Source organism: Zea mays, chromosome 6 (genome assembly GCF_902167145.1).
Source record: "Zea mays cultivar B73 chromosome 6, Zm-B73-REFERENCE-NAM-5.0, whole genome shotgun sequence".
NCBI classification, from domain to species: Eukaryota; Viridiplantae; Streptophyta; class Magnoliopsida; order Poales; family Poaceae; genus Zea; species Zea mays.
The window spans coordinates 111,054,413-111,065,515 of NC_050101.1; the positions used below are offsets into that span (position 1 = coordinate 111,054,413).

At 41.6% G+C, this 11,103-nt stretch overlaps 1 protein-coding gene across 1 annotated transcript; it reads right to left on the reverse strand.

Annotated features, from left to right (window-relative positions):
* Positions 1 to 2,363: 2,363 nt before the first annotated feature.
* LOC100278573 (uncharacterized) lies at positions 2,364 to 3,138 on the reverse strand. The gene is made up of 2 exons (NM_001363838.1): positions 2,993 to 3,138; positions 2,364 to 2,777 (listed from the first exon to the last, which is right to left on the reverse strand). Exons 1-2 carry the CDS (start codon positions 3,060 to 3,062, stop codon positions 2,611 to 2,613), a joined length of 237 nt encoding a protein of 78 aa, NP_001350767.1. The 5' UTR covers positions 3,063 to 3,138; the 3' UTR covers positions 2,364 to 2,610.
* Positions 3,139 to 11,103: the final 7,965 nt, after the last annotated feature.

Below are 11,103 nucleotides of genomic sequence, written 5' to 3' on the forward strand. Positions count from 1 at the left end.
CTATGCCCTTGACACTCGGCAAAGAACCTCTTTTCTGAGTGTTACACTCGGCAAAGTTACCAGAATACCCCTTGTTTTATTTGTTTTTGCTATTCCATCCAAACAAACAAAAGATATATCACATAATAATCACATATATATCACAGAATCATCACATACATCAAACACATGATAGGGCGTAACTTGTGCTAAATAACATGAATATCATTTTTGCATTCACCATTTTCTATTTTTCGAGTGACTTGCAATTCAAATCTGAATCATCCGAAGAAATTTAATTAAACAAACTAAATCAAATAGCTATAGCAAACACTTTAATATTGTGCCAAAATTGAACATGTAGGTCTACATTCTCTAGGAACAAACCACAAAAAGTTTGGTGGAAAAAAGAAAAAATGCAAATAAACTTTGCTGAGTGTCAAAAAAATACACTCTGCAAAGTATACTGTGTCGAGTGCCAATAGGTTGCACTCGGCAACGAAGCTTCTTTGCCGAGTGTCAATGCCTGGCGCTCAGCACAGTTAACAGCCGTTAGCTATACACGGCTGCTGACGGCCCTTTGCTGAGCGTTGCTTTTTGCCGAGAGTTTGACACTCGGCAAAAGGATCTTTGCTGAGTGTCTTTAGATGCCAAGTGTCCCACGCTCAGTAAAGGATGTCTTTGCCAAGTGTGTGAGGTCGCCGAGTGCCCGACAAATTGCACTCAGCAAAGCGTCGAGCACTCGGCAAAAAACCGGATTCTGGTATTGAAAACAAACAGTTAGATTATTAGACTAGATTATATAAGAAGCTCTGACATCATCACACCTTTTACTTATTATTTGATAGTTTGAAGTGTTCACTTAAATTTGACCAAAAATTATTAATATTTAGAATATAATTCTCTACCAAAAAATACAGCATCTATGCGGCGGCAGCAGATAATGCAATACTGTATGTTTAGGATATATTAGTGCTAAGCCCTACGCCCAAATGGCGAATACTTCCTTATTTTACAGGAGTTATTGTCATGTGTGGTTGGTTTCATGATCCAGAGCATGGTGGTAATTGTGCCAAAATTGAACATGTAGGTCTACATTCCGTAGGAACACACCACAAAAAGTTTGGTGGAAAAAGAAAAAATGCAAATATACTTTGCCGAGTGTCAAAAAAATACACTCGGCAAAGTATACTATGCCGAGTGCCAACAGGTAGCACTCGACAAAGAAGTTTCTTTGCCGAGTGTCAATGCCTGGCGCTCGGCACAGTTAACAGCCGTCAGCTATACACGGCTGCTGACGGCCCTTTGCCGTGCGTCGCTTTTCGCCGAGAATTTGACACTCAGCTAAAAGGATCTTTGCTGAGTGTCTTTATATGCCGAGTGTCCCATGCTCAGTAAAGGATGTCTTTGCCAAGAGTGTGAGGTCGCCGAGTGTAGCACTTGGCAAAATATTCTTTGTCGAGTGCCCGACAAATTGCACTCAGCAAAGCGCCGAACACTCGGCAAAGAGCCGGATTCTGGTAGTGAAAACAAACAGTGAGATTATTAGACTAGATTATATAAGAAGCTCTGGCATCATCACACCTTTTACTTATTATTTGATAGTTTGAAGTGTTCACTTAAATTTCACCAAAAATTATTAATATTTAGAATATGATTCTCTACCAAAAAGATACTACATCTATGCGGCAGCAGATAATGCAATACTGTATGTTTAGGATATATCAGTGCTAAGCCCTATGGCCAAATGATGAATACTTCCTTATTTTACAAGAGTTATTGTCATGTGTGGTTAGTTTCATGAGCAATCCAGCGCATGGTGGTAATGGATCACGATCCACATGTTTCTTCACAATAAGTTAGGGCCCTTAAATAATTTAAGTTTTAAAAAATAAATAAGAATAAAGCTCAATCCTAATTCTATTTGATCCTTAAATTGTATAGTGTAAAATCTTTCACACTTTGCAGGACAAAGAAAGTATCGATTAACTTAGACATCAAATTATGCATGAATGGCTTCCCGTCTTATATTGACATACAATGTATGATATTGTATGGGCTCTGTATAGAACACTTACAACATCACCTGAAATTTTCATTCATATTTGCTAATGTTTGGCTTATGTCTTGTTGCTTTTCTATTGTGGTTATTTTTTATTTTATTTTCTTTCTTATCCACAGATTTTATTATTACAAGTTGGTGGTAATATAAAGGGTGTGCCTTAAATACGATCAAGTCTTTCTTAGTCACTGATACAATTGAATGCATGGGTTAGATAGAAGATAGTTTGCACGGCGACGAACATGTGATTGTACCTATAGAATTATACTATTCACGGACATATTTAAAATATATATAACTCTCGAGTAAACAAGACTATAGATGAAAAGCTAACAACGAGTCTTCACATTTATAATAATGGAAAACAAACATATATTATTGAAATGCTTGGCAAGTAAAACCATGTTTCTAGATATAAGAAATTGACGAAATAAGGACTACTTAACTAGTGCTACATAACTCTAAATAGTAAACATACTAGTTAACTATTTTACCGAATAATTATTTAGACAGCACTCCTAGATGACAGATAGGAACAAAAGGAGATAGTCCCACATGTCACTAGATAACTAATTTTTACACAAAAGACAATTACACACGTATTCATATCCAGTTGAACAACATCTATGCCCCTTTACATAGTAACCATCGGAGAACTTTCCCTCTATAAAACAACTTGCCTTGCAAATTGCACTAAAGCAGAGTGGACTCCATTTAGGAAACTGCTTGCAGGTTTCTGCAAGAAATATATCTACGCATTAGTAGAAAATAACATTGGAGTTCTATCACAATAAACCAAACATCAAATTGTTAGCAATAACAACCTAATAGAGTCCTATCAACAAAACAAATTACTAATCATAAGCTAGTGAAATAATGAGTTCATGAGAGTCTATCAAAAATACATTAATATGGTAAAAGACTATATAGATTTGAGAGGGGGATACACACCTGCCAAAGTTGTATCTCCATGTAAGACAAGTACAAGAAAGATGCATAGGGTGATATATCTTGAATCCATTATCAAAATTAAATTATCTAAGATGCAACGAGCGAGGCGAGTGATCAAGCATGCAATGCAGCTACCGTTGTAAGATGCAATGCAAGCAAGAGCTAGTTCATATATATAGGCACAGGTTTTTCTCGTGTCGTCCATGTTCTGCTAGCTATTGGGTATTGGGTATTGGCTCACAGAATCAGAGGAGATAGCAAGCTTAGCGTAGCGCTAGACAAACGCACATGGGCGGCAGCTAGCACACACGCATGCGCTAGGCGTGTATCAATCTGCATGCGCAACCACAACGCCATATAAAGATTTGCTATTGCTCAGCAAAACCGCCAGTACCAACACACATGCACACAGGCTCAAGCACAAGCCGACAAGCACAAGCCGAGCGTACGGGTAAGGAACACCTGACACGTTAAATAAATCATAATAGGACCAAAATATGTGTTAGCATTCTTACATCATTAGTGCAACTAAAATAAAGGAGGGACAAAAAATAAAATTTATATGGTTTAGTCCCTTTTAATCACCCCTTAAAGGACTAGAGAATAAAATAGTTTAGTCTATATTTTAGTCCAACCGTTTAGCAATTTAGAGATTAACTAAGACTAAAATGGAGACATTAATCGTTAGCCCCTCGAACCGCCTGACAGGCATGCATACATGCACCAAGTGCAAGCTCCCAACCGATACAGAGCTAGAAGCTATGGTGTCTGTCTCTTCTAAATAGTGCCTCTCATCCCCGTTCGATACATGCATGCAACGCCACCACTAGATTGACAGAACTCACTCTCTACCGCCTATAGCTCATCTGTAACTCATGTACACCAGTGATACTCAAATACTCAGCCGCGACATGAAGTAGGGTGTTATACATTCTAGCGGCCCGAACCTGTATAGACCCTTATTAATTTGATGGGACGTGCATCCGCACGTACCATCGAGTTGCAATCAACGACGTCGTCGTGCCCAAAAGCATCACGTGGGGAACCCCGTTGTGACACCCGGATTTAAGGGATAAAGCCGGGTGCGTCTCATATGTGCGCCAAGAAAGAACAACACATATAATAACAGAATGTATAGAGATAAATGTCATAAATATCATAAATATACTTATTACATAGTGGAAGTCTTACAAAATAAATGATAAATGTAAAGCGAACTAAATATTACTTTCCCAGCGCCACAAAGCTGACTCGGAAACACCACCTAGATCAAGTCGAACTTCTCGTTATGCGGCTCCTCTTCGACCACCTGTTCTTCTCCTGTGGGGGGTGTGAGGCAGCAAGGATGAGCTCACATATGTTCATCGCTCAACAAGTTGTGGGGAATAATGTGCATAAACTCACCAAAGGTGGGAGTTCATACTGAGTGTAAGGCTGATCAATAAATAATGGTTAAAGCTGAGCATTGCATTTATAAGTTGGTCAAAATTTTATTAGCAGTTACTAAATGTAAGTAAATACCAAACCTTAGAAATAGTAAGTCAAAATAATAATAAATGATCCCAATGCGATGCAAATGACAAATTGAATTTAATTCCATAAATAAATCATGTGAGTGTCCGAGCTGCTCATGATCGTCAGCACGGCTAGTATCCCAGTTTTACACTCTGCAGGGGTTGCGCATCTTTACCCACAAGCTGTGTTACCCATTTGCCATAGGGTTGATCGGACCCCATACACCTCTACCAAGGAAGCAATGCAGGATTCCACTACGAGGCTTTTACAAAGTTCCACTAGTTTCAGAAAACCCACTACAGTTTCTAGGAAGCTCCAGTGCAGGGATCCCTCACCTGACCGCCATCGCAGCAAAATCAACCCAAGGACCTCCCAACACTGACCACTCCCTACTGCCCTTGCCCCTATCGGGTAAGGTAGTCATCCACTAGCTTTCCTAGTTAGTCAGCCAAGGGCATCCCATACCACCCTTGTGGTAGCACTGTTTTCCTGGGTGGTTCTCCACGTTCCAATTAACATAATGATCTTATCATGAATAGTAAATAATAAACTGGTAATAAAAGTGTGAACATGAGTAATGTATTTCTCCATACCCAAAACCACATAAAGCAATAGCATGTACTACCCAAAAAATCAGTGTAAAACAAGGTATAAAGATAGCCAAATTGGGGTAACCTATTGGGTCCCATCAAATTAACCTATGCAGATCATTATGATTAATAAGAACATGACTGGGTAAAAAGAAGTGATCAAGGGCACAACTTGTTTTCAACAAGCTCCTGCTCAGCAGTCTCCACCTGCTGAACCCCTGGATCCTCTGTAGCGTGCTCGTCTACTCGCATCAATACAAACATATATAGCATATAAAAATTTAACATAACACCAATCAATAGAACAGAATGCATAATAGTATTCTACGCTGCGTAACGAGATCGTAGGAACAAGAATCACTAAATTTGGATCTACGGTTATTAAGTTATGCATGTCTGAAGTTATTTAATACTTGGAATAAAATAATTCAAGTGCATAATTTTAATTCAAGTTTCATGATTAAACAGAGGTACTAAGTGATAGGCAATATTAAAACAAAACTAATGCCACTGGAATGGATCAATTTGGAGCTAAAATGAATTAAATATGATTTATACAAGTTTCTAGATTTATTTTTGTATTGAATATCAATTTCTAATATTGTTTTTCTTAATTCCCTGGCTGCTGGACTGCGCATCAAATACCGAATAGTACAAGGGCTAACTTGCAAAGTTGTCCCAGACTCAGACTAACTCGTGATTGACGGCGGGTTTTATTTCTGTGAAAGCAGGGGGCTCATATGAAACTCTGCAATCGCGAAGGGGTATCCGCTGATGAGGGTCATTCAGATCGAACGACCACAACCCTATCTCCAAGATGACCTACAAACCCAATCGCCGGATCTAAAATTTACGGTCAGAAACTCGCCACGTCCCCCTAGTTGATTCCTGCCCTTGATTCATTAACTAGCGACCTTGATTTATGCAATGAACCGATATTCGCCAGATCCGTACTGACCGTCCGATCCATGATTGATGGCACTTGTGCATCTGCCTTCCCCAACGGCGGCGCACAGCTCCCGTGCAGCGGCAGCCATGGCTGGGAACGACGTAGCTGCCCACCAGGACTCAAATCTAATGTGATAGACCCAAACGCACCGCCCCAGATACCTCCCAACCAGATGCCCACGACCCCTAACTGTTTTCATGCTAAAGCTCTAGACCATGGCCATCCGTGGTTTCATGGCGGAGCCTGAACTCCGGTGAGAAATCCTTGGTTTACAAGCCCACGATTCGTCTCGGATCTAGGCGTTATACAATGCACAGAAGAGGACGAAAACATGGCGGAGGTTCCCACCTTGATTGGCGCGGTCAGAAGCCCAGCCCACGGCGGCGTGCAGAATCTGCGGCGGCGGCACCTTCTTCCCTCTGATCCCCTCTCACTCTCTGCTTTGGTCTATGGCGATGGGACTTCCAGCACGAGGCATCTCGGTCGCATGCGAGGGGAGACAGCCACGTTCTTAAACAACCCAAGGGTGGCTAGAACCCTGTGGTGCGCGTGATTTAGTCGCGGCGGACGCGACATCGTCGGCCATTCTGTTTCGCCGGCACGCGAAGTCCGCGTGAGAGGTGGTCTCCGCCAGGTGGCCCCACCCGTCATTGACAAGCGACGCGCGCCCGGGAGGTCGAGGAGTGGAACGGCGTGGGTCAGACGACCACGTGGGGCCCACCCAGTAGCGATTCTAGGCGACTGACATCCACGGTTCACTAGTCGGCGCACCCTCACTCGTATGGGTCGCACAATCGTAGAGGAAAGGGAGAAAATGGGCCGAGGCAGAGGATTGAGCCCAGCGCCCTTTTTATTTCAAAGCTAAAATTTGAATTCAAATCTCGTGGCAAATTTGTACTCAAATTTTGAATGTATGGTTTGAACATATTATTATGGAATAAACTTATTTTGTTTATAAATTTATTTTGTATTAAATGGTCTTTTCTCTCTTCCTTCCTTATTTTCAACCCTTATTTCAAATTGGGGTTAATTCCACATCTCAAGTCATTATTTTGTTTATACTATTATTATTGTTATTATTATTTAAATGGACAAGCAAACAAAAATATCCAACATGATGCATAGCTTATTGAGGTGCCTTTATTTATTTATTTACTTTAAATATGGTTATTCTCATGATATAATGAGTAGATGGCCAAACATGTAACAAGATCATCTCTTTTATAATTTGGGTATTACAAACCTACCCCCTTACAAAGAATCTCGTCCTCGAGATTCAGGATGAACTAGGAAAGAAGTGGGGAAAATCTACGCGTAGTTCTTCTTTTCTTTCCCATGTAACTTCATCTTCTCCATGATGACTCCATTGCACTATGCACATTTTAATCACTTTACTCCTTGTGACACGAGTTAAAGTATCAAGAATCTTGATAGGGTATTCCGTATAAGTCAGATCAGCTTGAACACTAAGATCCTCCATAGGTAACTGCTCTTCAGGTACCCTGAGACACTTCTTCAATTGTGACATGGAAGACATCATGTACATCCGCAAGATGATCGGGTAATTCCAGTTGGTATACAACTTCTCCCACTCGCTTCAGGATCAAGAAGGGTCCAATAAAGCGAGGGGACAACTTCCCTTTAACTTTAAATCTTCGCATACCCCGGATTGGTGACACCTTAAGATACATGTGATCACCCGCCTTAAACTCTAGTAGTCTCCTCCGGGTATCAGCATAGCTTTTCTGCCTTGACTGCACAGTTCTCAAATTCTACCTTATCATTCACACTTGTTCTTCTGCCTCTTGTATAATTTCTGGCCCAAAGAACTACCTTTCACCAGTTTGATCCCAATATAAAGGAGTCCTGCATTTTCTGCCATATAGAGCCTCAAACGGTGACATCTTCAAACTGGCCTGGTAGCTATTATTGTAGGAGAACTCCGCATACGGTAAGCTCTTAACCCAGCTACCAACATGTTTAAGAGCACAAGCTCTTAACATATTCTCCAATACTTGGTTGGTCCTCTCGGTCTGCCAGTCAGTTTGAGGATGGTAGGTCGAACTAAAATTCAACTGTGTATCCAAGCACTCATGCAACTTCCGCCAAAACCGAGAAGTGAATTATGATCCTCGGTCTGACACGATCTTCTTAGGCACTCCTTGTAAACATACTATCCGAGCCATATACAACTCTGCAAGCTTGGCTCCCGTGTAATTAGTTCTCACAGGTATGAAGTGAGCCACTTTTGTTAGTCTATCCACAATCACCAAAATGGAGTCATATCCTGCAGGAGTGCGGGGTAGTCCAACAATGAAATCCATGCCAATTTCTTCCCATTTCCACTTGGGTATCTTAAGAGGCTGCAATAGTCCAGCTGGTCTTTGATGTTCGGCCTTGACTCTTTGACACACATCACACATAGCCACGTGTGCAGCCACATCTCTTTTCAGCCCATACCACTAGTACTTCGGCTTCAAATCCTGATACATCTTAGTGCTACCAGGGTGAATAGAGTAATCAGAATCATGGGCTTCCTTCAATATAGTCTCACGAAGGCTATCATTCTCAGGAACACATATCCGGTCCTTGAACCATACTGTTCCTTGCTCATCCTCCGTGAATTCTGGACCTCTACCTTCAGTAATCAGATCCTTGATCTCTTGAATTTTAGCATCACCAACCTGTCCTTTGCGTATTTCCTGCTCCAAGGTTGGTTCCACTTCAATAGTGACTCCTTCAGTATGTGCAACTATTCCCAGGTTGAGTCTCCTGAAATCCTCAACAATCTCATCGGGTAGCTAGGCAACAATAGCCGAATGGACATGTTCCTTCCGACTCAAGGCATCCGCAACCAGATTCGCCTTGCCCGGATGATAATGAATCTCCAAATCATAATCCTTAATGAGCTCCAACCATCGGCGTTGCCTAAGGTTGAGATCCTTCTGAGTGAATATGTACTTCAAACTCTTGTGATCGGTGTACACTTGGCACTTGGTTCCCATAATGTAATGTCTCCATATCTTGAGTGCATGCACTACGGCTGCCAGTTCTAAGTCATGAGTGGGATAGTTCAACTCATGTTTCCACAACTGACGAGACATGTAGGCAATCACGTGTCCTTCTTGCATAAGAACACATCCCAGGCCTTGGCCGCATGCATCACAATAAATATCAAATCTCTTTTGTAGATTTGGCGTAACCAACACTAGGGGTGACATCAATCTCGACTTTAATTGATTAAAGCTATCTTTGCACTTACAGTCCCACTTAAACTCTTTCCCCTTCTCTAGGAGTGTGGTCATAGGCTTAGCAATCTTAGAAAACACTTCAATAAATCTTCGGTAGTAGCCTGCAAGTCCCAAGAAACTCCAGACTTCAGTCACTGTACTAGGTATGTTCCACTCCACTATCTCCTTGACTTAAGCAGGATCCACTGATATCCCACCATTAGAAATGATATGTCCAAGGAATGGCACTTCGTCAATCCAAAACTCGCATTTGCTATGCTTGGCGTAGAGTTGATTATCCTGTAGCTTTTGTAGCACCAATCTTAGATGTTCCTCATGATCACTATCATTCTTGGAATAAATAAGAATATCGTCGATGAAAACAACGACGAATCTGTCAAGATACTCCATGAACACCTTATTCATCAGATTCATAAAATAGGCTGGTGCATTAGTTAGTCCAAATGACATAACTGTGAATTCATATAAACCATATCGGGTTGAGAAAGCCGTCTTGGGAATATCATATGGCCTAATCTTCATTTGATGGTAACCCGATCGGAGATTAATCTTCGAGAATACCCTTGCACCTCTCATCTGATCAAATAAATCCTTAATGCGGGGTAACGGTTACTTGTTCTTCACAGTAACATCATTAAGGGATCTATAATCCACACACATCCTTTGTGATCCATCTTTCTTTTGTACAAACAGAACCAACGCTCCCCAAGGTGAGGAACTCGGACGAATGTACCCAGCATCCTGTAACTCCGTTAACTGCTTCTTAAGTTCCTTTAGTTCTTCTATGGACATCCTGTATGGCCGTTTAGAAATAGGAGCAGTCCCAGGTAAGAGATCAATGACAAACTCAACTTCCCTATCTGGTGGCATCCCTGGTAACTCCTCTAGAAAGACATATGAGAAATCCCTAACCACACGGATGTTGTCACCAACAAACTTCCCATCTACTAAGAATACCACACGTCTGGTAGAGGTAGTTACTATAATTTCAACTTCAAATCTTTCTACTTTAGGGCTGGTGAGTTCTACAGTACCCCTACCACACTGTATAACTACCTTTGCCTTTCTTAACCATGACATACCAAGGATCAGATCTATACTGCTTTCCGCTAATATTATAGGTGTACCCCAGAATTCTCTTCCTATAATTGTCAATGTCAATCTATGTGTCATATAATTTGCCTCAACAGGCCCTTTAGGTGTAATTACTATCATTGGTGTTTTCATATTTCGTAGTGGTAACTCATTTGTGTTGGCATATCGAGCAGACATAAATGAATGCGTAGCACCAGAATCAAATAATATTGGTGCAGGAATTGCATTAATATAAAACATACCAAGTGCGATGTCAGCACCGTCATCAGTGGCCTCAGCACTAACTTGATTAACCCTGGCAATGTTGAATCTCTTGCCAGGAGTCTGTTGCTTGTTTGGAGCTGATGCACTGGAATTCCCCACCGGACAAGCATTTGCATAATGCCCAATCTGACTGCACTTGAAGCATGTCGGGCCTGTCTTCTGTCCTGTAGGCCTTGCCGGGGTGACAGTGGGGGTAGCCTGATGAGTGTGGGGAGTCTGTGGAGTCCGCTGTGGAGCGTACTGAGCTGGACGTGGTCCTCCTCCTGGATGAGCTGTTGTACCCTGGGGCGGAACATATATAGGGCGAATATTGCTGCTACCCTGCCCCTAGGCAATGGCCTTCCTCTTCAAGTCTCTCAGTTGAACATGCTTGTGTTCAATAGCTAGAGCTTTATCAAGCAGCCTCTGAAATGATGGAAATGGATGAGCAACTAGTGCATACTGTAG